Source organism: Nomascus leucogenys, chromosome 9 (assembly GCF_006542625.1).
Source record: "Nomascus leucogenys isolate Asia chromosome 9, Asia_NLE_v1, whole genome shotgun sequence".
Taxonomy (NCBI): domain Eukaryota; kingdom Metazoa; phylum Chordata; class Mammalia; order Primates; family Hylobatidae; genus Nomascus; species Nomascus leucogenys.
This window is the reverse complement of record NC_044389.1, coordinates 29,273,414-29,299,757: the sequence shown is the minus strand read 5'-3', so window position 1 is coordinate 29,299,757 and position 26,344 is coordinate 29,273,414. Positions and strand designations below refer to the sequence as shown.

At 35.2% G+C, this 26,344-nt stretch overlaps 1 protein-coding gene across 1 annotated transcript in view; it reads left to right on the top strand.

Moving 5' to 3' along the window:
• Window positions 1-26,344, top strand: part of HMCN1 (hemicentin 1) — a 434,555-nt gene that overhangs the window by 313,391 nt on the left and 94,820 nt on the right. The window contains exons 49-63 of the mRNA XM_030818744.1: window positions 1,355-1,546; window positions 3,941-4,114; window positions 5,748-5,861; window positions 6,697-6,842; window positions 10,820-10,970; window positions 12,491-12,685; window positions 14,170-14,283; window positions 17,205-17,392; window positions 18,874-18,970; window positions 22,224-22,385; window positions 23,132-23,245; window positions 23,358-23,560; window positions 23,846-23,927; window positions 24,054-24,185; window positions 24,532-24,681. Coding sequence (XP_030674604.1) covers window positions 1,355-1,546; window positions 3,941-4,114; window positions 5,748-5,861; window positions 6,697-6,842; window positions 10,820-10,970; window positions 12,491-12,685; window positions 14,170-14,283; window positions 17,205-17,392; window positions 18,874-18,970; window positions 22,224-22,385; window positions 23,132-23,245; window positions 23,358-23,560; window positions 23,846-23,927; window positions 24,054-24,185; window positions 24,532-24,681 — 2,214 coding nt within the window. The remainder of the gene's footprint in view (window positions 1-1,354; window positions 1,547-3,940; window positions 4,115-5,747; window positions 5,862-6,696; window positions 6,843-10,819; window positions 10,971-12,490; window positions 12,686-14,169; window positions 14,284-17,204; window positions 17,393-18,873; window positions 18,971-22,223; window positions 22,386-23,131; window positions 23,246-23,357; window positions 23,561-23,845; window positions 23,928-24,053; window positions 24,186-24,531; window positions 24,682-26,344) is intronic.

Below are 26,344 nucleotides of genomic sequence, written 5' to 3'. Positions count from 1 at the left end.
CGAGATTGTGCCACTGCACTCCAGCCTGGGCAACAGAGCGAGACTCCGTCTCAAAAAAAAAAAAAAAGAATGAAAGTAGCCCATAACATTTTATGGAAAGTCAGAGTTTTAAGGAAGATTCAATGAGTTTCTTATTTCATTGTTTGTCTGCCTTATGTGAGCAATAAATTCAAATAAGCAGAGGGGGGAGTGTTTCTATTTTAAGAAAGGCAGATATAAAGAGTGTGATATATACTATTAACCTGTTAATTTTTTTCTAGAAATAATATAGTAATTTACAACAGTTGCATAGACCAGCATTGCCTAAATTTTATAAAATCCTCTCTTCAAGCTAGTATATCATCCTAGCCCTCTTTCCTAACATGACTTGCTTTTATGGTTTTAAAATTTTTTTTAAATATTTGAATAATTTAAAACTTAATATTAACATAGATCTCATTTGAAAATAAAAACACAGGATCTCTTCCTGGAGGCTGTAAATATTAAAGAATAATTAATATATTTTTATCTCTATTGATCTGTTCAATATTCTGCCATCTATCTATGATAGAATCCTGGTATAGACTCAAAATATCTGCTTGTTGAATTAATTAAAGGTTTTGCTTTTTTACAGCTTTTTGTCAAAAATATAAACTCTTTAAAAAAATTTTTCTATGAGGCCAGGCACAGTGGCTCACACCTGTAATCCCAACACTTTGGGAGGCCGAGGCAGGTAGATCACAAGGTCAGGAGATCAAGACCATCCTGGCTAACACGGTGAAACCCCGTCTCTACTAAAAATACAAAAAAATTAGCCAGGTGTGGTAGCAAGCACCTGTAGTCCCAGCTACTTGGGAGGCTGAGGCAGGAGAATGGAGTGAACCCGGGAGGTAGAGCTTGCAGTGAGCCGGGATCGCACCACTGCACTCCAGGTCATCTCAAAAAAAAAAAAAAAAAAAAAAAAAAAGTATATGAATACAAAGGTGTTCATGAATAATAGTTTTAATAAAAATGAATGCTGCATTATTTTAAAACTGTACTTTACTATCAAAATATTTAGTTGTAATAGTCTAAAAATAGTATAAATTTAGTTATTTAGTTAAACACGAAGGTCAAATTAGAATCATTTCACTTATAGATGAACACTAACCTACATTTGAAAGTGATTTATAATCTATGCATATTTTTAAAGTCAACATAACCATTATTATTATAAAATAAGTTAGCTTGCATAGTTATTTTTAAATGAATGATTACTGCAGTGTTTTAGACGTGGGATATGTAGGAAAACAAGTGAGTGAAAACCTCCTCTTTCAAAGTTTATCCATTGTATACATGTAATTATTAGCTGACTCTTAGAAATGGCTTTTTACAGGGAATCCAGTGCCAGAAATTACATGGCACAAAGATGGGCAGCCCCTCCAAGAAGATGAAGCCCATCACATTATGTCTGGTGGCCGTTTTCTTCAAATTACCAATGTCCAGGTGCCACACACTGGAAGATATACATGTTTGGCTTCCAGTCCAGCTGGCGACAAGAGCAGGAGCTTCAGTCTTAATGTATTTGGTAGGCGTGGGCTTTTCTTCCTATCTTAAAGAATCTGACGTGACTGTAGGCTAAATTTTCCTTTCTTTTTCTGTTCAAGCAATGTTTCCATCGTATAATTTCATCATGTAAGGAGGACCAGTGCTTGTGTACATTTACTATTTTTCCTGAATTAATTTATAAATTCATTTATGACATACGGAATACCTACTATGTTCTAGGCACGGTGTTTTGTGCTAGGGACACAACTCTGAATAAGATAGACTAATCAGTAGTAAAGGATAAAGATATGTTGGTCAAAGAGAAGCAGGTAAACAGTGATTGGGTCTCAACCTGAGATATTCTATCCTTTTTTTTTGTGAGACCTAGCCATTATCGGAAATTGGCCATTTATAGTCTTTGTGGACTAAGAGTGATGAAATAACTGTGTGTTGGTATATTCAGTTCTTGCTTATGTCTCAGGAAAGACATTAAAATAGATTTTTAACTTGTGCTCATTTTTTGAAATTTGTACCACCTAAATTTATTGTATTAGATTCCTAATATCAAATAATTCTACTAAAATCAACTGACCTATATGTGAGTATGAAAATTTGTATAGTTGTTTGTTTTTATAGTTATTGGTTATACCATTTAAGGAGTACAAAGATACCACCATAGATAGAAACTTCTCATATTGAACACAGCCCTCAAGGAGCTGATAGTCTAATTGAGTAGGGGAGATATATGTGCAAGAAAAATTAAATCAAAATACCAGATACTGTATAAGTGTCAATATTGTATTGTGTATAAGTGTATAAATTGAAACTTATAAATGTCGTGTGTGTAAGTGTATAAATTGACATACAGTATCTGGCATTATATATATGTTCATTCATCCATTCATTCATTCATTGAAGACTGAGGGATCTAGATCTGAATCAAAGCCCTTTTCCACCAACTTCATAAAGTTCATAAAGTGGAGGCTATTTAAGTGCATGTGTTTGCAACTTCCAATCTACCCGGCCAAAAATTCAGTGCCTTTACCCTTTCTTTTCTCGGAGGATAACTTATCCTTCTTGTTCAGTTACTCCTTGCACTTACACCCTCAACCCTGTATCTTTCCACCATCTGCCTTACTTGCAGCTTCACCGTCTACTGTCTCCACCACTTCATATTTTAACCATGCCCAGATATCTATACTTGCTGTCCTACTGAAAACAGGCTCTGTCTGACACTACTCTGGCAAGCACTTCCCTTTTGCTAGGTCCAGCAAATATCTTGCAGTCCCAATTTTAATGTTTTGTACATTTTGATCTCTTTTTTCCTTCACAATGATCTTTCCCAGTTATTCTCACATATCTTTGTTTGCTCCCTTTCTCTGCCCTTTATGGAAGCTTGGGCCACCTCTTAAATACTGGGTTCCCTAGTGTTCTGTCCTTACTTCACTGCTTGTGTTACTCTACATATTCTCTTCAAGTAATACAATTCATTCCCAGATGTTTAATTATCTTCTATACACAAGAAACTTTTAAAAATGTATACCTCTAACCCAGATCTTTCTTGCAAGGTTCGAATTCCTATATAGAATTGCTTGTCGGGCATTTCCACCTGAAATTCCCATAAGCACTTAAAATACAAGATATTCAGAATTGAACAAATTATTTTCCCTTCTAAATGAGCACATCTTTCTACATTTTATATTTTTATGTTGCTTCTCTGCAGTTTAGGTTCCCAAGCAAGCAAACTGGAAGTTATATTTGACTTCAGTTTCCTTTAGCCCCCAGTTTCCATAATCAAGTCCTGTCAGTAATGCCCTAAGTCTTTCTTTACTTGCTCCTTCCACTTTATACCTTCCTTTAATGCTCTAGTTCAGTCCCTCATTATATTTTATAAAACAAATGTACCTGTCTCAGCTATCCTTGCTTCCAATATTGATCCACTTGAGTTCCTCCTCTCGATACACCCTGCTTGCCCCTCATTGCTTACAATTTAATACTACCATGCTCCCAATATGTTCCCGCTTACTAGTCTCTGCTTTCATCTGCTAACTACCACTGATCCTTTAAGGCTCACTTTAAATCCTCTTCCTTTAATAGGCCTTCTCTAATGAGACTCTTCACACTACACACCTCAGACTGGACTGAATGCTAACTCATTTCCAAAAAACCTCCATTTACCTTGTACCAACATTCCCATTATTGCCCTTACTACATTATGTTTTTTTATGTGTTATGGTTCCTTTTTTATGTGTCATCTCCTCCATTACCCTATGAGTTTTTTGAGGGATCACTCTCTTTTGTGTAAATAATAATAATTTGTTTTCTGTAACTGCTAGGGAATGAAATTATACAAATACGTATAATGGAAATTTAGAAATGCACAAATATACAAATTTCTGCATATATTTCTTCAACAAATTTTCATCTTTTTCAGTATCTCCTACAATTGCTGGTGTAGGTAGTGATGGCAGCCCTGAAGATGTCACTGTCATCCTTAACAGCCCCACATCTTTGGTCTGTGAAGCTTATTCATATCCTCCAGCTACCATCACCTGGTTTAAGGATGGCACTCCTTTAGAATCTAACCGAAATATTCGTATTCTTCCAGGTAATTCATTTGCTTCAGATGTCCAAGATGCATCTGCATCATCTACTATTCTAGAAAAGCAGAATCATTGGTTACTTTTTATAAAAACACCTATGTTTTGTTGGTTGTGTTATGTTCTGTGCAGCCCGGTTCCTAACAGGCCACAGGCTGGTCCCAGTCCATGGCTCGGGGATTGGGACCCCTGCTGTAAAGTACTGAAAATTACTTTTTAAAAGATCAGAAGAACACCTAAATTAAAAGGCAAATAAACAAATGTCACAATGTAATTAACTGCTAAAACATATTATAATATGAATGCCAAAAAGGGTAGAAATTCACTCCGGATTAAATATTAACTCTCCTTCAAAGTTTAATTCAAAGTGAGAGAGTTTGTTCCTCTTTACTGCATGGAAATAGATAATGCAAATAAAAAGAAAAAGGATTATTTCTGGCTTTAAGAGACTGACAGTCTTATGTTGAGGAGAGGTAATATGTGCAAAGAGTTGATTAAGAACATGAATCTGTGAAAAATCATGGATTCTGTATAGTCAGGGGATATGATAAATAGGGAGTGAGTTTTATAAGAATTCAAATGAAGAAGGTGTGTGCGGTGGCTCACGCCTGTAATCCTAGCACTTCACGAGGTCAGGAGATTGAGACCATCCTGGCTAACACAGTGAAACCCTGTCCCTACTAAAAAAATACAAAAAATTAGCCGGGCGTGGTGGCACATGCCTGTAGTCCCAGATACTCGGGAGGCTGAGGCAGGAGAATTGCTTGAACCTGGAAGGCGGAGGTTGCAGTAAGCTGAGATCACGCCACTGCACTCCAGCCTGGGCAACAGAGCAAGACTGGTCTCAAAAAAAAAAAAAAAAAAAAAAAAAAAAAAAAAAAAAAGACTTCAAATGAAGAAATGGCCACTGTAGGCTAAAGTGGTCAGAAAAAGCTTTGTTGCTTAGTTAGAACTTGGACCAGACTTTAACGAACATTCTAGAATTTAGTTGATTGGAAATGAGTTAGGAGAGGTTTCAGTTCCATCAGGGTAGCCTGTGTGGGAAAAGTACAAAGTGAGAATGGCCTAGCCCTGTGCAATAGAATTCTCACCCACTACCCGAAACTTGAGTGGAAATATTGTGTGTATGTATGTTGGCAGAGGGGCAGGAAATAAGATCAGCAAGAAAAGCTGGAGTCATGTTTTGAATGCCTGAATTAAGAATTAAGAGTTTTTACTTTATATGTTGGTCAATTGAGAACGATTGAAGATACTTAAGAAGGATAGGACCAAAATAAAAACTTTGCTTCAGCACAATTAATTTCTTTTGTAGGCTAGGTAGATAAGAGGAAAAGATGATTAAGGCAGAAACCTATTTATGAAGAGGATGAAAGACCTTATGAAGGATCTTAGCTGGAGTGGTATACAAAGGCATGGCAGGTCTGAATGAGCGTGAGAGTCATCTCCACAGAGCACCACTGGGGACTCAGCAGCTGTCCTCAGATACCATGCAATCCCCATCAGTATTGTAGTTTATCTTATATCATATGTCCATCACAGAATTGTCATATGTAAAAAGAAATATATTAACAAGAAGATGTAAACCCCTAAATCACTGTCACTGTGATTTTAGAGACTCTTTGATGTCCCATGATTTTACAGGAGGCAGAACTCTGCAGATCCTCAATGCACAGGAGGACAATGCTGGAAGATACTCTTGTGTAGCCACGAATGAGGCTGGAGAAATGATAAAGCACTATGAAGTGAAGGTGTACAGTAAGTTCTGAAAGAATACTATGTTTCATAGCTTCCCCAATTTTTCTAACTTTTTCAATCCTGTTTTTCATTATGGGTTCATAATTATTTATACTCATCATTAAAGACTAGTTTGTGCAGCTTACTTTATTAAGGATGGAAGTTGAATTAAGCATTGTGTTTATGGCCTCAATTGTTTAAAGACATGAAGAGCCCACTAAATCTGCTCATTACTCTCTTGTTGGAGACTTTGTCAGTGGCATTTCCTTAAGTTTCTCTGTTTTTCCTTCTGAATTACCCTCTGGGTTGAGGTGTAGTACTTTCATGTACAAAAGTGTTGTTAGATGCATGTGTTCTAATCAACAGCCCAAGATGAGGTCATTAGTGACTTTGAGCTATTCCAATGTACATTGACCTATAAATAAAAGGCAAAGCTAACACTGCCATTACCAGGACTCATATTTCAGAATTTTGCTTTTGTGTTTGTAAAGGAAGAGTATCTTTCTGATTATCTTTTGTTCTTTGACTTGGTACCCTTAATGACCAATAAAATACATCTTATGGATCATGTTCAGATTATGTCTGTGGACCTGGAACAAACGAAGCTAACTGTTCTGTAAAGGACATTAGCTTTATTGGCAGTATTATAACGATAAAGGGAGAAAGAGATTTCCCGTTCCATCTTGTATTTGAACACTCTTTCATAAGATGTTAACTTAGATACTTAATGAAAGGTCAGCATAGAATGCCTCTTATTTCCTTGTTTTCTTGATAAGTAATCCTCAGTGTGATTTCTGTGGTATTCCATGTATTGAAAATAACCAATGTCTAACTCTTTAATATTTATTTTATGCAGTTCCACCCATAATCAATAAAGGGGACCTTTGGGGGCCAGGTCTTTCCCCTAAAGAAGTGAAGATCAAAGTAAACAACACTCTGACCTTGGAATGTGAAGCTTATGCAATTCCTTCTGCCTCCCTCAGCTGGTACAAGGATGGACAGGCCAGTCACAACTTTTTTCATTTGCTGATGATTTCTTAAAGACTAAAATTGTCAATTGAAAAGAAATAATAAAATAGACACAAGTGACTCAGAGAATCAATGTGATCTTAAAACTAGCAAATGCCATGCTCCTAGAATCTAAAACTTAAAAAAAAACCCAACCAACCTGAACGATGTTCAACAATGTTAGCATTATTCCATCACTGGAAAGTTTGCATAATTATTTTTGTATATATTAGCAGTTGTCTATGAAAATCTGGCCACCCTCCCACTGGAGAAGTTAGGGAAACAGTTCTTTCCATTTTTTTGCTGTTGTTATTTTGCGGTTTTACAGAATAAGTAAACTTGGTAAAGAAGCAACACATAAATGTTGCTATCCCAGGTAAGAATGACAGGTATAACATGGGTACTAAATTTACTAAAGTTACTCAGATATTCTTTAAGTATCTTTAACTCTTTTACAAAAGGTAATATTTTTAAATATTCCAAGATAAAGAAAAAAAGCTAAAAAAGATGATGAAGGGCCCAGTACAGTTAACTGGGAACAGAGAACCTTTAAATAAAAGACAGATCCTTCAGTTCTGTGATCTGACTTTCAGACCACACATTCATATTTCTCATTCAACTTATGTTCTTCCATGCATGTTTTAAAAGACATATGTGCTGTTGATCTTAGACCAAAATAGATTTTTAAGCAGCTGTTAACACCGTACTTAATACAGATGTGAAACAGCTAAGCTGCTGTTTGTCCTGTTTTACACATAATCAACCAAATAGTCAGTCAAATTCCAGTTGTAGAAGTTCAGATCATAATCATGATTTAAGATGCAGGAAAGATATAGCTTTATTTTTTCAGATCTCAGATGAATTTTGCAATATTGGCAGCTAGAAAGCAAGTCATCTCTTATAAAATAAGCAAGTTTCATCTGGAAGCCATTGCAAAAGGGAAAATATAGAATTCCCACCATGCTCTGTTTATAGTTTCTTTTCTGACTACAAGCACACTTCACAGTACAATATCAATTCTTTATGAATTTACTTGGAGACAAATAATCCCTTTCTCCTTTGAAAAGATTTTATTTTTAATCTTTTCTAAAGTTGTTTCATTCCTTATAGTTACCACATATGCTCACGTGTACATGAACACATACACACATTAAAAACTGAGTAAAGACTAAAAGTGCACAGGAAATGAGGCATTTTTGTCTTATTTTTGAAAATTTCATTGTAAGTAGTTAAATTACAGCTTCAAGTTCAGGCTTTGAAATTGACCCAATTATGATGCTTTACACTGCTAAATTTTTTAGGGTTTGCAATTGGTCTCCTAGAATGTGAACAAAAACGTACTATTTGAAAATTTATTTTCCATATTCATTCTCCTGTTATTTCAGTCTTCAGATGAGCAACACTAAAGTGAAGTAGTGTTTTCAAGAAAAGAAACACAAAATATATTGACAGACGTTAAAAACTGGACAAAGTATTGGCCAATAAGTTTTGATAGAATCTTGAGTTTTATTTATTCATACCCTGAAGTTTTTCTTTTAGCAAAGAAAATTTAAATTATGCTACTTTTATATAAGTGATACAATGTTAATAATGATTAATTGCATTCTGAATTATTTGTTGAGCATCTACTATTTGTCAGACACCGTTTTAAATGCAGGGAATACAGCTATGAAAGAAGCAGACACAAATTTCTACTCATGTGAAGTTTAGGAAGGCAAAAACTAAACCAAACCAGTAAGATGTAATGTGTCAGGTGGGGCAGGTATCATAGAGAAAACTCAATATGAGAGAAGGAAACCAAGGGTGGAGAGTGTGATTTCTTACTTAGGGAAGACCTCACTGATAAGGTGACATTTAAACAGAAACCCAAAGAAAGTGAAGGAAGCAGACATAAAATAATAGAGGGCAAAATATTCCAAAGTAGAGAGCACAGCAAGAGCAAAGACCCTGAGGCATTTGGGCTGAAGTGCAGTGACAGATGGGAACAGAAAATGTGAGCAGAAGACTAATGGAGAGCCAGACCATGCTGCCCTTTGCACCAGTTGGCCTGTATTCTGACAGAAAGCCAACTGGGAAATTTTGAACACAAGAATGACATGACATAATCTGACTTAAGGTTTTAAGCAGATTGCATTTCTTTCTGTACTTGGAGAATAAAGAAAAGGTCCAGCTGTGAAGTTATTGCAATGGTTATGGCAATTGCATCTCCACCAAAAGGGCAATGGTTGTTGCTTGGACCAAGGTGGTAGTAGGATGTGTGGGATGTGTAGCAAGGAGATCAAATGTAAGTTCAAGATAAGTGAGAGTAGATAGAGAAGAGGTCTAAGGATTAAGCCTCAGGGTACTCCTGTATTTAAAGGTTGGGGAGCAGGGAGCGTAGTATCCCAAAAGATAAGTGAAAAAGGTACTTCAAAATGAACACAAGTTAAACTGTGTTAAATGATACTGATCAGGTAAAATAAGTACTTAGAATTTACCAACATGAATGTCATTGGTGACCTTGGCAAAGAATTTTTGATCAAGAAGAAACAGTGAAAGTCTGATTGGAACATATCAAGAAATGATGGAAGGAAAAAACTGAAGGAAAGTAATTGGAGGCCACAAGTACAGAAAACATTTTTAAGTCATTTGGCAACAAAGGGCAGTAGAAAATGTAGAGGTGGGCTGCAGCCAGAGAGGCTTTTGGTTTTGTGTTTTTAGGTTGAAATCATCCAGTGGAAAGAAATAAGTTAATGATGATGTAGGTGAGAGAAACACAGTTGCTGGAGGGATGTCCTTGACCAGCAAATTCTCAGAATGGGCAGAAACTGATTTTAACCAGTTAGGGTTTTGCCAGGGGAGTAAAATAAAGGGAGAGAGGCAAAAGAGTTGAGAGTTTTATACAAGGAACGATGATCATGACAGACCTTCTCTGGGTAAGAAGGGAATAGAGGTCAGGAGGAGACTGAGTGGCAGTGAAAATATTGCAAGTCAGTGGACTGTGGAGCCCCCATGGGATAAAAAAAAAAAAAAAAAAAAAAAAAAAAACTTAAAGAAAATTAGTAATAATAGAAAATTAGGAAGTGATAGTCAGCAAATGAGAGCTTGAAACTGAGATTGTGAAGGGACATAGTTATTGATAATTATAAGGTCTAGATATGACTCTCCTATTTAGTGGCTGAGAAAGGGTGAGGGACAAGAAAATTAAAAGAAGGAGATCAAGGAGCTAAGAGAACACAGCATTGGATGATTATCTATGTGGGCATTGAAATCACCAAGAGTTATGAGAAGAGTATCATTAGAAGGAATGAGAGTGAGCCCGGAGCTAAAATTTTCAATGAATGAGGAGAAATTTAGTATAAATGAAAATGTTGAGAAGATGGGAAATATTCTATTAGCTATAGGTAATGTTATTGATAAAACACCATAACATGAATATATGTAAGTTAATATCCTATTTTATGGAATAATTTCAATAAAACATCATAATATAAATATCTTTGGGTTAAAATTTTTTATTTATAAAGTAATAATGTTTCTGAATGAACAAAAGTAATTTAGATCAAATCAGATTATACTAATGTGCTCAATCTTCCATAAAGAAATTCTAACATTTTCTACGAAATTATAAAAGACATGCTTTTTAAATATTATATGAGATCAGTGAAAAAAATTTTTCCAACATGAATAAATTAATATGGTAACTAAGAACATATATTTATCATAAAAAATGTATGAATGCATCATGCACAAATGCCTGGTACAAATGTAAACTGTAACAGTGGCAATTTCAATAAATAAAAATTTGATTTGTCCAAAACAATGAGTTTAATCAAAGTAAATCAATCATTTTGATTAAACTATTGTCATGAATGTTTTGCATACAATTTTATTATCATTTATTTAAAAAATCACAAAAACTATCAACTGCATGGCCTCTTAGAGGATTCATTATAGCACTTAATACTAACATTGTTATAATTGAATCACAGCCGCTTAAATCCGATGATCATGTTAATATTGCTGCGAATGGACACACACTTCAAATAAAGGAGGCTCAAATATCAGACACCGGACGATATACTTGTGTAGCATCTAACGTTGCAGGTGAAGATGAGTTGGATTTTGACGTGAATATTCAAGGTAATACTAATATGCTTATTGTATGTAATGTAATTTATATGATCTTTCAAAGTAAAAGAAAAGAGATTTGACTTATTTTAAACAGTGTTTTTTTTCTGTTGACAATAGTATAAATTCATGATTGAAAATTTAGACTTGAGGATTAAAGAAGGAAATAATCCCATCATTCAGGATTGCCTCTGTTATTTTTATGTGTTTCCTTCTGATATTTTAAAATGTATACTTCTTCTACAAAGTTGAGGTCACACAATATAGATTTCTCTGTTGCATTAGCATTCCCTTAACTTTATGTCATGAAGTTTTAAAAACAGCATTTACATGAAAGGCAGGAAAGTAGTACAGTACAGAATTCAGAGTAATAAAAAACTACCTGTCCACTACTGGGCATATTATCTGGGTGATGAAATAATGTGTACACCAAACCCCCAAAACATGCAATTTACTCATGTACCCCATGAACATAAAATGAAAGTTGGAATAAATAAATAAATGTAAAAATAAAAACAAGCAAACAACATAACAAAACAGACTTGGAATTGAATGATGATTATGGCTTTTAAAAGCTTTGTGACTTGGTAAAGTTACCTAAATTTTAAGACTGTTTCCTCATTTGTAACATGACTGTCTTGTAGAATTGCAATGAATACTAAATGAGATAAAGTATATAAAGCTCCTAGCAAAATGATTGAGAAATGATACCTGCCATTATTGTTGTTTATGTTGTTACTGTTGATGTTGCTAACTATTCGACATGATTTTTAATAATTATGTCTGTTTCACCAGTTTAATATCCACAAAATATTTATTTAACCAGACTCCTATTGTTGAATGTCTGGGTTGTTTCTAAGCTTTCACCACTCATAAATAATGCTGCACTGAACATCTTTATACATAAAACTTTTGTACATCTTTGATTTTTCATAATTTTCTAAGGGTGGAAATTTTAGGTTAAATGTACTTTTTTCTGTGATAAATTTTATGTTATGCACTCTTTTAATGCTTCTGATGTGCAGGCAAATTGCCTTTCATAAAGTTCATACTTGTCCCCAGAAAAGTATGAAAATGTCCTATTATTTTTGTTAATGGAATTTTTAATCCTGATTGCATAATTTCTTTAGCCTTCTTAGTAAGCCAAATTACTGTGAAATGCTCTCAGTTGAACCAGTATTTTTTAATGGTTTCTCAAAATTAGTCTTTCCTGCTGTGTATCATTTAGCAATGCTCCTTCCTGAGAGTGAGCCCCTTTATTGTCTAAGTGCCAGAGCCCTTTAACAGGGAGAGCAAAGCATGAGCACAGCATTCTGAGCCTCATATTTCTTGTTCTTCCACTTGAGAACCAGCTCCGACTTTCGTCTACTACTTTTTTGGCTAAGGGCTAGAGTTGGTGGTGGTGTCAGTACTTGAAATTATTTTCACATTGTCTAATCTATTGCTTTTACAAATCACTCTGGTGAAAACACAGCCAAGATCTTTGTTTAAGCATTTATATGTGACCAACATTTAATGCCTTTCCTCCATAGTTCCTCCAAGTTTTCAGAAACTCTGGGAAATAGGAAACATGCTAGATACCAGCAGGAATGGTGAAGCCAAAGATGTGATCATCAACAATCCCATTTCTCTTTATTGTGAGACAAATGCTGCTCCCCCTCCTACACTGACATGGTACAAAGATGGCCACCCTCTGACCTCAAGTGATAAAGTATTGATTTTGCCAGGTAAAGATTGATACCAACAGGGTGAAAAGCTGACTCTGCCAAATGTGTTTCCTCTCATGTGTTAGAAGAACTGAATTGGTTGGGTCTCTGGCCAAGTAATTTAACTGGCAGTTAGACTGCTGAATGCCACTGGCATCCACATACCTTCAATCTAGAAGAGTCTTGCTTGAGAATTAGACAATAGGAGAAAATAGCTTAGTAAACTTTTCAGATCTACTACGCATCACTCTATCAACACAAAGAGCTTTGGCTTCCTTGTGCCTCCATTTCTCTATTAGTGCAATAAGATTATCAGTTTGGTTTATATATATTATTAACATAAATGCTAATATATATTTACAGATCGTTACTGCTCAGTTTATTAAATACACTTATCATAAATAAATAGGGAAGATTATTAGTTTCAAATATTTAAATTGTTACCTGGTTTATTGATAGCAAAGATATTTAAACTGTTATGGAATAATATTTTCAAGGCTTCCATTTAATTTTAACGAGCATTCAAATATACAAAGCTTATCAAAATTCATCAGATTGTACACTTAAGGTCAGTGCATTAAGTAATTGAATGTAAATTTCACCCCAATTAAATAAAAGAGTATCTTGAAAATAAAAATGAAAAGAGACTAAGTAGATAGGGTAACTCTGTCTAATATGTGATCCTAAATTAGATCTGGGTTTGGGGAAAATGGCTATAAAAAACATTATTGCAACAATAATGAAATTTGATTATGGACTGTGGATTCAATAGTAGTTTTGTTTCGATTTTAAATTTTCTGTTTTTAATCATTGTAACATGGTTATATAAGGGATTATCCTTGTTATGAAATATGGATTTATGAGTATTTTAGGGGTGAAAGGGCACCATGTCTCCAACTTACTCTTGAATGGTTCAGAAAAAGATTATATACATATGACAGAGAGAGATAAAGCAAATGGAGTGAAATATAAATAATTAGTGAACATGAGTAAAAGTCTTTATATAATTATTGCAACTTTTCTCTAAATTTGAAATTATATCTACATGATGTTTAAAAATACACAGCTATGCTCATAAGAATGTATGTAAAATAGTACACTTTATACTTTTACATCCTTGGATATTGCTTTCTCAAACAAGTACTTGCAGCAAGTGGTGTAAACTTCTATTGAAAGTGTTCAGAACTATAAAAGCAAGGAGTCACTATATAGTAACATTCCCTAGGAAACATGATGAAGCGCATAGAGTAGCAGTCCCCCTTCTAGGAAAATCTACATGAGCTATTCATTTCTCAGGAGATCCGATTCATATGTTGGGTCACTTTTTAATAATGCAGCGTTTGTTGTGAAAGTGGTATCTGAGATTAAAACTGAACCATTGGATGAAACAGGAACCTTGAAATAAAATGTAAGGCAGTCATTAGACCCTAAAATTTGTATCTCTGTTTATGGCTTGTGTTCACTCTAAGATTAGAGGAGTAAACATAGTGGGATATTATTTTCAGGAGGGCGAGTGTTGCAGATTCCTCGGGCTAAAGTAGAAGATGCTGGGAAATACACATGTGTGGCTGTGAATGAGGCTGGAGAAGATTCCCTTCAGTATGATGTCCGTGTACTCGGTGAGTTTTTCTTGTTCATTCTTTTACTGAAAAGTATTTTTGAGGAACCAATGTTTGCAGGATGTTACACTAAGCACTTTTGAGACTATAAAGATAACCAGAAACTGATAGTTCTCCCAAGGAGGTAATTATCTTCTACAAATTGACAGCACATTAGTCAGGACTCTTGAAGTATTAAGAAACAAACTGACTTAAATGAAAACAAACAAAAAAAGAATACATTGACTTATGAATCAGAAAAGTCCCAAAATAGGGCTGGCTACAGTCATGTCTGACTTCTGTGGTTCACATGAGGTCAACCAGACTTTACCTCTCTCTTGACTCTGCTTTTCTTTATTAATGTCACTCTCAGGGAGGGGGATCCCCTTGGATAGCAAAGTGGCCTCTAGCAGCTCTAGGCTTGCATCCTCCTAGTTCCACATTCAAATGAAAGTTTTTTCTCCTAGTATTTACAATTGAAGCCCTAGAATTGAATTTCCATGGTTTTAATTGGCCAAGTGTGAATAATGTATCCATCCAGAGCCAATCACAGACAGCAAGAGGTTGCAATGTTCTAATTGATAAGGTCTAGTTCGTGTGTCCATCCTTGAACCAAATCACCATCTGAATGCATGAACAGAGAGTTGAAGAAGTATTTTTCCTGTAAGGGAAAAGATAAGTGACATAACAATTAACATAGATTTTAAAGTTCATGAGAGAGTTACAAGGAAAAGAGATGAGATGACAATTAAAAAATCAATGCTGACATTGTCAAGGACAGTGAAGGAATATCTTGGACCACCTGGCTTAACTTGACCTTGTCAGGTTCACAACTACGCCATATGTCCTGCCTGGGATCAGGTTCGAGCCCCAGCTCTAGTTGTGTTTAGCAGCTCTCTCATCAGCAGCTCTCTCACACTATCTCTCTTACACTGTCTGCCTTTATCTTGGCTTTTTGCTCTGCCTCTGTGGCTCCTCTCAGCAGCCAGCTCCCATGCATGTAGCGCTCTCTTGCAGTGTTAGCAGCTTAACTCTTTCTCTCTGGGGACAAGCTGGTTCCTGCCTGCCTTAAAGGAGCCTGGCTCTCCCTTACAGTGGTCAGTAGTATTACTCTCTCTCTCTGGGCACACGCAAGCCATGTCAAGCCATGCTACGCCATGCCAAACTGAGCCCCGTGCACAGTGTCGCAGAGCAGTTATACCTTCTACAGACAATAGTGGCTCAGAGCCAAGTATGAACTTACACAAACAGGTTATATAACAAGTAGAGGTGTGTGCCTGCACATCAATCCCACTAAGACTTGCAGGCCTGGATGTCTGCCTCTGCCTATTCCTTGACCAAACACATCCGTGTACCTTACAGACCTAAATTTGAAAAGAGTTTAATTCAGGGTGAGTAGGAGTTGATAATATAGGTAGGGAAAGACTGCGATTCAGTGAAATTGAAATGAAACTATGGGATTGGATGGTCAAGGGTAGATGTTCATGCCTCAGGCTGTTATTTTCAATTAGGAAGTTAGCAAGCAAGTTGGAGATGAGTTTAGAAGGTGGAACAAAGCCAGAAAAATTAACTGGCCCCCAGATTCTGAATTAGGGCTGTTTCATGTCTGCTGCTCACCTCCTAGGTGCAGGGAGGGCCACTGAGAACAATTATGAGTGGTGTAACCCAACTGGTAGGGTGTGGCAGCTGGAGCAGGTGGAAGCAAAGAGCTGAGGTGGGGGCCTCTGCATGTCAGTGCCTGAATCTCATAGCCCTCCTAATGCTTCAGCTCTTGATTGGTTTTCTTGATGTTGGGTGGTGATAGTCTCATTTTATCTAAAACTCCAGTTTATTATTTAGTAATCTGCAGTTCAAATTATACATTTTATATTATCTGAAGTATACTAAAATCAATCATGTAGCTTTGAATGTGAAAATATGCATTCAAAATAACATTGAAATTCTATTGTGTGCTTTGTGGCATTGAGTATTTTCTTTACAGACTTTCAGTTTAGTTGTTGGAAACCCAGATACCACAAGATAGCATCTACATCAATTTGCAGTCTTTACTGATTGCTAAAGATAAGGTATATTTTTAAAGTGGGGGAAAAATAAGCTTTCAAAACAAAAATGATTATTTTAAAAATCAATTTCTACATTTACCAAAGCAGTCAACATGTGTTCCTAGTTCATTTAACATTTTCATTTTTAAAATTCTATGGGTAACGTGATTTTTCATAACTAATGTGTAGCTGGATTCTATAGTATTGTTTTCAACAAGAATGAACACATGTAGAAAAATCTAGAGTGGGACTTCTCAAACTTTAGCATACATAAAGATCACCTGAAGAGCTTGTTAAGACACAGATTTATTGGCCCCTCCTCAGAGATGCCTATTGAAGTTAGTTGGGGCCCAAGAATTTGCATTTTTAACCAAGCTCCCAGGTGATGCTGATGCTGATACCACTGGTGCTGAGGCTGGGAAACACACTTTGAATCACCCAGGCAATTCCATTCCAAATAAGGCCAAATCTGAACATTTCAACTACACTTTAAAAGGTGTAATTTATCTGTCCCCTCTGGATGACCATATAGACTTAAATATCTATTTATACAGATGCTTCTTATATGTCTGCTTGAAAACTCAGAAGGTATAGTGGGAGGGGCTGAGAGAGAAGTAAAAGATATATTGGAGAAGAATTGAGATTGGGCTAAAGGGGAATGATACTATCTGAGGGATTAGTTTAGTATAAGTGAAGAGAGGGAAAAGAATAAAGCCAAATTCAAATACTGTTTTCACTCCCCCAATTTATTAGCATAAAATGTTACCTGGGGATCATAGTTTCTCCTTCAAGTTTTGCTTCTTTATTATTATCCCAAAGTTTTTAAAGCTGTCAGAAAATTAGCATGATTTAGAGAAGACTGTTGCCCATTTTTATCCCTTTGTTGCAATCCTTTGTTAGTGCCGCCAATTATCAAGGGGGCAAATAGTGATCTCCCTGAAGAGGTCACCGTGCTGGTGAACAAGAGTGCACTGATGGAGTGTTTATCCAGTGGCAACCCAGCACCAAGGAATTCCTGGCAGAAAGATGGACAGCCCTCGCTAGAAGATGACCATCATAAATTTCTATCTAATGGACGAATTCTGCAGGTAAAAGTAAAGATCTAATTTTAAAAGAGCTATTTCACTTTGCATTTTGTAATAATTGTTTTTGACTTTTAAAAATAATTTTTATTAGCTTGTAAATATTATATTTGTAAAAATAACCAACTATCAAAGGTATATACAATAAAATTCTTCTTCCTCATTCTATTCCCACTACCAGAGGTTACCACTGTTAATAGTTTTGTGTGGATTTTTCCAGAAATGTTCTACACACACATACACACACACCTCAATTGACTACAATATGGCCTTTGTGATAAAAATTGTATTATAAACAAATCATTATTGCAATCCTTTCCATTATATATTTCTGTTGGTAAAATTCTAAATGGTAGGAAGTTCCCTATATATTTAAATTTGTATATAGGCAAAAGGTTGATAATAATAAAAATTATGAAAATCACATACATATCCTGGATTGTTGTTTACCAATGGTGTGTCCATATTCTTCTTTTCACATGTCCTGAAAGAAAGGCACTTGTAGAAATAATACCAATTCTTTTGTTAGGATACAACTTGATAAATTACTTCTTGAGCAAAATAAATAATATTCTATTGGCTCAAGAATCCAATCATAACCTTCAGTGTATCCAACATAGGACATATCTCATGGAATTCCTTATTCAAAAGAGAATAAGGTTTATTACCTGTAAATAACCTTAAATTTTCAAAGTATCTTCTAAATATTGTGACTATTTCTATGTGATAATCATGTAACCTCTACCAAAATACTTCAATGGTTCTGTGTCCAAGTCCAAAAGATATATAGTTGGATAGAAATTTCTATGTAATAAAATGAAGGAAACATAATTGTTATATTACCTGCATAAAACAAACCACTCCAAAACTTAATGACTTGAAACAATAAGCATTTATTTAGCTCACAAGCCTGCTGGTTTGCTAGATGATTCTTCCGGATGTGGCCTTGGCTGGGATCGCACACATATCTGGGGCCTAAGTTGCAATAAACTGTGATGATTCCACCCCAAGTGATCTCTACCCTCCAGCAGGCTAACCCTGGCTTCCTCACGTGGTGCTGGCAGGGTTCCAAAAGAGTGAACACAAGTGAACAGGCTTCAGTTTTGAAATGACAGTTGCTTCCATCATGTTCTGTTGACCAAAGCCAGTCACAAGACCAACACAAATTCTACTTCCTGATGGGAGGGGTGTCAAAGTCACAATGCCCGAGGCAGAGAGAGGGAAACGGGAGAATAATTTGGGACATTTTTTTCTAGTCAACATACCACAAATATGTATAGAATTACCTTTCCTGATTAAAAATCTTAACACATATTTATTTGATTTACCTAATAGAAGCTAGCTAGCATCAGCACCAGTAGGTACAAAATTTTTTTCTACCTGGTTTTAAATAGAAATAATATATATTATTTATTCTAAAAAATAGACAAATATGACAAGTCGCTTTATTCAAAATTTTATTTGGAATTTCTTCATTTTTCCCTTAGATTCTGAATACTCAAATAATAGATATCGGCAGGTATGTGTGTGTTGCTGAGAACACAGCTGGGAGTGCCAAAAAATATTTTAACCTCAATGTTCATGGTAAGAGCTCAGTTCCAAAACCATCTGTTAGGGTATGCTTGGAAAAGCAGAAAATTTCTGTTTTAGATTATTTAGGCTTATTTTGTATTTTTTAACTTAAACAATGTGAGGAGCCTGTACTCATTCAATCCCCTCTCTTCTTTCTTTCCACGATGGCTAGTAGGATTTATAAAGTATAAAACTTCCAGGAAGACAGTTTTTATATTACTTCAGTCTCTCAAGAGAAAATAACTACTCCTGCATATTTGAAAGGAAAATCAGAATTTAAAATATTAATGATTACAAGTTTATAAAATTAGAAGCAAATACAGGTCTTCCACTCATAAAAATCTACCCACTAGTCATGATTGGAACTGGTTTCTGTCCCTAAATGCAGAATTCATGTTGAGCTATGTCCTCTAGTAACTAATATACTCCCTGGAGAAGAAAAAGTCACTTTGTGGAGTTAAATAATTCCTTTAACACCACCAGCACACCGAATTCATTCATCAAACTCTTTTAAATACATGCTAGACACTCCATAAATACCATTTTTTTGCTAAAAAAAAAAAAGTAGTTGAATATCTACTGCAAAAGAGTAGTTTTATTTTGTGAGATGCTGGTGCTTCCAGAATATTACCTTGGAAATGGTGAATAATCATTATAAAAGATCTCCTTTACATAGGCAATACACACATAAAATTCTAGCTCATTGTGGAGGTAACTGAAATTTGAAATGTCATGAAAAATTTCTGCCTTTGAAAGGACTTTTATGTAGCATGATAAATATTCTTCTTTGGTGTGATATATAGTGAGTATTGGTATCTAGCAGTATTTGGTGTTTGTGTAACATATTTAAAACACTTTTATCTTTTTAATTCCAGTACTTAGCACAGTGAGTAACACACTGTAGATGCTTAATAAGTGTCTTTGAAGTTTTTTGAATAGATAAATCTGACCAGAGCAGGAACACATGTGTTATGAATTCTCAGGAAGAATGAATTAGTTAAACAAACATAATCATTGTGAAAGCATGCATTCTAATCTGTAAAGTGCAGTAAATATTGGAAAATAAAATATTGATTAGTTTTCCTGATTGCTCAAGGCAAAATTCATTTTTCCCTCTCTATGACAAAAACGCATCTTGTAAATACCCCAATTGTAGCAGTTCCATATGTTGCCTTGTGTTATCATCATATATCTGTATCTTTGCCTCTATCCCATAACTTCATTTAAGTGCTCTCGGCAGATGGCCATATCTTACTTATCTTGGTCTCCCTAAACCTAGAATGGTGTCTATAGTTGTGGTAGTTGCTAAATAAATGTTTTCTGAATGTTTATTATATTTTCTTCATAATCGTTGCCTCTTTGCAATGTACAGTAGAAACACCTGAAGTGGGACAGTAACTTGTGAGGAAGTAATCACTAGTGTTTTACCAATAAGGATTGGAGTTCAGAAATGTGTTTCTTCTTTCACCAGTTAATGATGTCTTGAGTTCCTGACTGCAATCAGGAACTCATTACTTAAATATTGGAAAATTCATTTGAGGGGAAATAATGTAAATTATTTTCATGTAAAACAATACCATTTGTTATCGCCCTCTACAACTATGCTTGCTTCTTTTGTACTCCTTCAGTCTGTTGGCATCTTAGGTTTTAGCTCTTTTCACTTTCCTTCATAGCCAGCTTAATTTTTGTGGAACAGCATTTCAATCACTTCTCTTAGCCCATATCTTCTCATCACTCTTGCTCAGTAAAAGCTCAAATCTGCATATAACAACAAGGACAACAAACTGACTGCTTGAAACCTACCAGGTGCTGTGCCAAATGTTTTATGTAGGTTATTTCACTTCATTATCTCAATAACCACATGTGCTTGCTACCATTTTATGCCTCCTCTGGAGGTGAAAAAGGTGAGGCTCAGTGAGATTAAGTAACATGCTCAAAGTTACGCAGCTTGCAAATGCTGCACCAGGATTTTAATGCAGGCAGTTTATTCTATAAATTTTATACCTGCTTCTCTCTAATGCCTCTCACTAAATTCCACATCTGTACGCTACCTGCACTTAGGTAGCTCACCATAGCTGAAGGAAATCTTGAAGGGAGGAATATTGATGTCATTATAAATTCATAGTACCAGCTTGAACTGAGCCCTCCATGCTGATTGTGACTTGTCGTTTTGTCTCTACACTATAGTGATTCTCTTAAACCTTCACGCCCTCCTCAAAAATATCAAGTGGCCACTATCTTGGTCTGCTCAGGCTGCTTTAACAAGACCAGAGACTGTGTGGCTTAAAGAACAGAAATTTATTTTCTCAAAGTTCTAGTGGCCGGAAAGTCCAAGATCAAGGTACTGGCAGGGTTCGGTGTCTGGAGAAGGCTCTCCACCTGGCTTGCAGACAGCTGCTTTGTCTTCCCATGGCCTGAGATAGCCTTTCTTCTGAGTGTGCTTGGGGGGAGAGAGCCAGTTCTCTGGTGGCTCTTGTTAAAGGACACTAATCCTAAGGAATCATTTGACCTTAATTGCTTCCTTAAAGGCCTCATCTTCAAATACAGCCACACTGGGACTTAGGGCTCCAACATATGTATTTGAGGGGACAGAAACATTCAGTTCATAACAGCCCCCTCTCACTTTCTCTCAGTAAGTATTAACACTTTCACCTTCTCTTTTGCAGGGAAGAGAGAAAGCATATTCTAGAAATCCAGCTCAAATTCCTACCATCAAATTGGGAGTACTGACTACATCTGTTCCTGCTATTTCCTTCTTCCTTCTTGTTAAAATAAGAGAAATTCATTGCTCTACCTTCCAAAGGCCAAAGTCTAAGCTGACTCTAGATCCCTGCCCCATTATCTCCTAAAAACCACCATCTCCTGTCTCTTTAATATTGAAATTCTCACAATTATCTCCTTCTCTACAGCACTTAAGTAAAAATAAAATATTAAAAACAAGATTATTCAAATATACTTAATGAAAAGCACATTAGGTCTCCTTTGTACATTGACAAAATCATCTTAGGAATTGTCGACTATGTTTTACAAATAAAATGCAGAATAATTTTGTCTCTGAAAATTCTAGTGCTCTCTTTCAATTGGGAAAAATAAACTCCAACGTGAGTTTGATGAAGGCATTAGGGAATTGTAAGACATCCAGCTAGATAATGAACAGAATCATTAACTCAGTCCTTTAGCAGAGTAGTGGTTGAATTTATATTTAGTAAATGGGAATATATGTTGATAACACCTGCTTTCACTTTTAATATATTTACTATTATAGTTCCTCCGAGTGTCATTGGTCCTAAATCTGAAAATCTTACCGTCGTGGTGAACAATTTCATTTCTTTGACCTGTGAGGTCTCTGGTTTTCCACCTCCTGACCTCAGCTGGCTCAAGAATGAACAGCCCATCAAACTGAACACAAATGCTCTCATTGTGCCTGGTAAGGAACTTCTTATTATAAATCAGGCAAAATGTTCTCATCTTTATTTTAATACCAATGGCATTTCAAATTAATCTCTTTCCAAACTTTTGTCATGCTTCATTTATTTATTCACAGTAAATGCCTCTCTTTGCCCATTTGGGGTCATTAAGGTAAGATTGTGTAGACTTCTCTGATTTTAGTAGGAATGTACAAATAACAAGGTCTCCTTCAAGAAATGATAAAATTTAGAAAGAGAACAGCTTAGAATGGCCTAGTAATACCAAGTGGTAGATGGCAAATAGTACTTTCATTGGATACATCTGCTGGTTGTTTTTAATCCTAAAGTTCCTTAAGGGTAGATGATAGACATAGATAGATAGATAGATAGATAGATAGATAGATAGATAGATAGATAGATAGAACACCTCGGCATTGTGGGAAATTTAAACCCAGAAAACACTTAACATATTTTGACCATAGTACATTACTATTTGCTCACCAGAGCCGGTATCAAACAGTTTTACTGTCCATGTTTGGATGCTGGAGAGAAAAATTCTATGAATCTCTTCCTTTATAAGGAACTAGGTGAATAATAAAGGAAAGATCAAAGAAAACTGATCCAATTATATTATTTTAAATAGGAAGGCTTCTCTATAAATTTTACTCTAAGGGGAAGGATATATGTTGCTATTTATCTGATTGGTAAAATAGTTGTTAGAACAACCTGTATACCACTCTATAATTTGCATTCTATTTACCTACAGGTGGTCGAACTCTACAGATTATTCGGGCCAAGGTATCAGATGGTGGTGAATACACTTGTATAGCTATCAATCAAGCTGGCGAAAGCAAGAAAAAGTATTCCCTGACTGTTTATGGTTTGTTTTTACTCTCTTCATAAAATTCTTTTATTTTAAAACTGGTATTCAATATTTTCTATCTGAGCACCTTAATGAAAAAAAAAATCCTTCTGTTATTTTCTTCCCTCAGTGCCCCCGAGCATTAAAGACCATGACAGTGAATCTCTTTCTGTAGTTAATGTAAGAGAGGGAACTTCTGTGTCTTTGGAGTGTGAGTCGAATGCTGTCCCACCTCCAGTCATCACTTGGTATAAGAATGGGCGGATGATAACAGAGTCTACTCATCTGGAGATTTTAGCTGATGGACAAATGCTACACATTAAGAAAGCTGAGGTGCATCTTTTATTCTTGTTTGGGTGTCATGACACCTTGGTGGGGTGGTGGAAAAGATGCTTGGAAGTTGCATATTCCCTTTTACTACAGTGAAAAATGATTTTCATTAAAAAATACATAGCCAATGCCATTGACTATTTTTATAAAAAATAGCAAGATTGCAGAAGGCAATTAGAACTGGGGTATTGAGCATACAGATGACTGATGACTTAATCTAAACTCGAACAGTATGATTGGTCATCTATAACTTAATGGAGCACATACAATAGTGTCTTTTTCTTTTAGGTATCTGACACAGGCCAGTATGTATGTAGAGCTATAAATGTAGCAGGACGGGATGATAAAAATTTCCACCTCAATGTATATGGTGAGCATTTGCCTCTAATACAACTCTTTTTCCCCCAGATATGCAAATGAAAAAAAGTGTTCCAAATTAGCTTAATGAGGACAAATGATTTTCTTCTGTTTTTGTTTGTTTGTTTGTTTTTTATAGTGCCACCCAGTATTGAAGGACCTGAAAGAGAAGTGATTGTGGAGACGATCAGCAATCCTGTGACATTAACATGTGATGCCACTGGGATCCCACCTCCCACGATAGCATGGTTAAAGAATCACAAGCGCATAGGTAAGGCAACCGTGCATTTGTGTGTGTGTGTGTGTGTGTGTGTGTGTGTGTGTTTTCTTTTGCTCTTAATTCACTAGACTTTTAAACTAGCACATTTTAAGTACCATACTCATAGGGGTGTTTAGTTCAAGAATGCTAACGCACTGAAATACAAATTTACAAAATAGACTCGTTGTAAAATGATTAGTCATTTTAAAAAGAATTTTTTCTTTTTTTAAAAAAGAAAATGGAGAACTTTTAAGAAATACATTAATCACATAAAGCAAGACATTTTATCATGAATTTTAGAGATCTTAAAGTTTAAAGGTTTTTTTTATGTTTTATTGTGCTTTGTTTCTACCTCTAGAAAATTCTGACTCACTAGAAGTTCATATTTTGTCTGGAGGTAGCAAACTCCAGATTGCCCGGTCTCAGCGTTCAGATAGTGGAAACTATACATGTATTGCTTCAAATATGGAGGGAAAAGCCCAGAAATATTACTTTCTTTCAATTCAAGGTATGTATTGTCCACTATGATCTATCTTCAATTTCTTTGTTATTCCATTTATAGTACAAAATAATCTACATTTAAAGGGATCAGTGGTAATAGATTCAACATATCTTTAGATCATCAAAAACTATCATCAGTTTTCTGTCTTGTATTTACCAGTAGATTCTGTTTTCATGGAAATGGACATAAATGTGGAAAAAAGAATAGTGGAAATTTGGTAATCTCTACTTTTTCCAATTTTCCATTTCCACTTCCATTATTATCTTTCTATAGTATATATTCTATGGAGTTATACTTATTTTAAACTGGTATAATTTATTTTGATGGTAAGCCTACAGATCTGTTCTTATTTGTATAGATAAGATTTAATTCACAAAGAAGTTGTACTATGATCTGACCACAGGTAGATTAGGTAAATTTTAATGAATGATGAATCTTATACTATTTTAAGATAATAATAAAGAGCAATTCATCAAATATTTCATTAATGCCTACTATGTTCCAACATAGTATTAAGCATTTCAGGGACAACTTGTTTTCTTTTGATTTTCAGTAAACCTCTGATTATTACATTTGGCTCAGTACTGAAACTGAAATGAAAGTCTAACTTGAAACTAAGTTGAAATACTTTTTCTTCCAATCTTATAGTTATTAGGGAAAGAATTTCTCATAAATTATGAATTCTATTATGAATATTATGTATCTGTTGTGTGCTCTGCTAAAGCTAACTCCAAAAAAATACAATTAGAAGAATTAAGTTCACAGGGATCAGTGGTCTCTCTGTGATGATTAGTGATGCTTTGGGATTTCAGAAGCTAAAGGAAAAACAGCTAGTCAGAGAGTCAATGTCAGAAGTTGCATATTGAATTATGTCTAATGCATTAATAAAACAGATGCTAATCATGAGATATGTTGTAGGACTAAACATTTTACCAGATTTTTATATACTTTATTATGTCTTAGAACTAGAAATAGTATATGCATATAGGACCTAGTCCAGTGCTTGTCATATATTAGATACTCATTGTAGGATGTCTCTTATTACTAATGTTCTTATTGACTCAACTTCTTTAGTACTCTAAATTCTGCAAATGTGGTAAAATTACTATTTTCTGAATGACTAAAATTAGATTTATAGAGATTATTCAGTGATGTGCTGGTGAATGTTTAAGAATTTTCTCTACAGACAAAATGACCGTGATTTGTAGCCAATTGTTTGCCAGTCTCCATGGTGTAAATATTCCCACCATGATCTAATATATACAAGATTTCAACCTACTAAAGGGATGTTACTGAACATGGAGTGGGGAAAACATGTACAAAATTGGCTTTTGTGACCTGGTGTGAACTACCTTCTGCACATCACTATGATCATATAGAATAGGAATTCAAACATGTTTATATCTGATATCATTGGCAGTATTTTTATTACACAATATTTCTCAGTGAAATCAAAGTGGAAACCAAAGATGGCTAGAAAAAGAGAATAGAAACTATTGGCTCTTCAGAACTACAATAAACCTATCCATTGTTCAAAATAAATAATAATTAAATTGAATAATGGAGAAAGAAATAACCAACTTAGATACTTTCCTCAGACCTTTATGCCAAGATTTTATAAGACAGAGTCTATAAGTCTAGTGAATTAAGAGCAAAAGAAAAACACAAA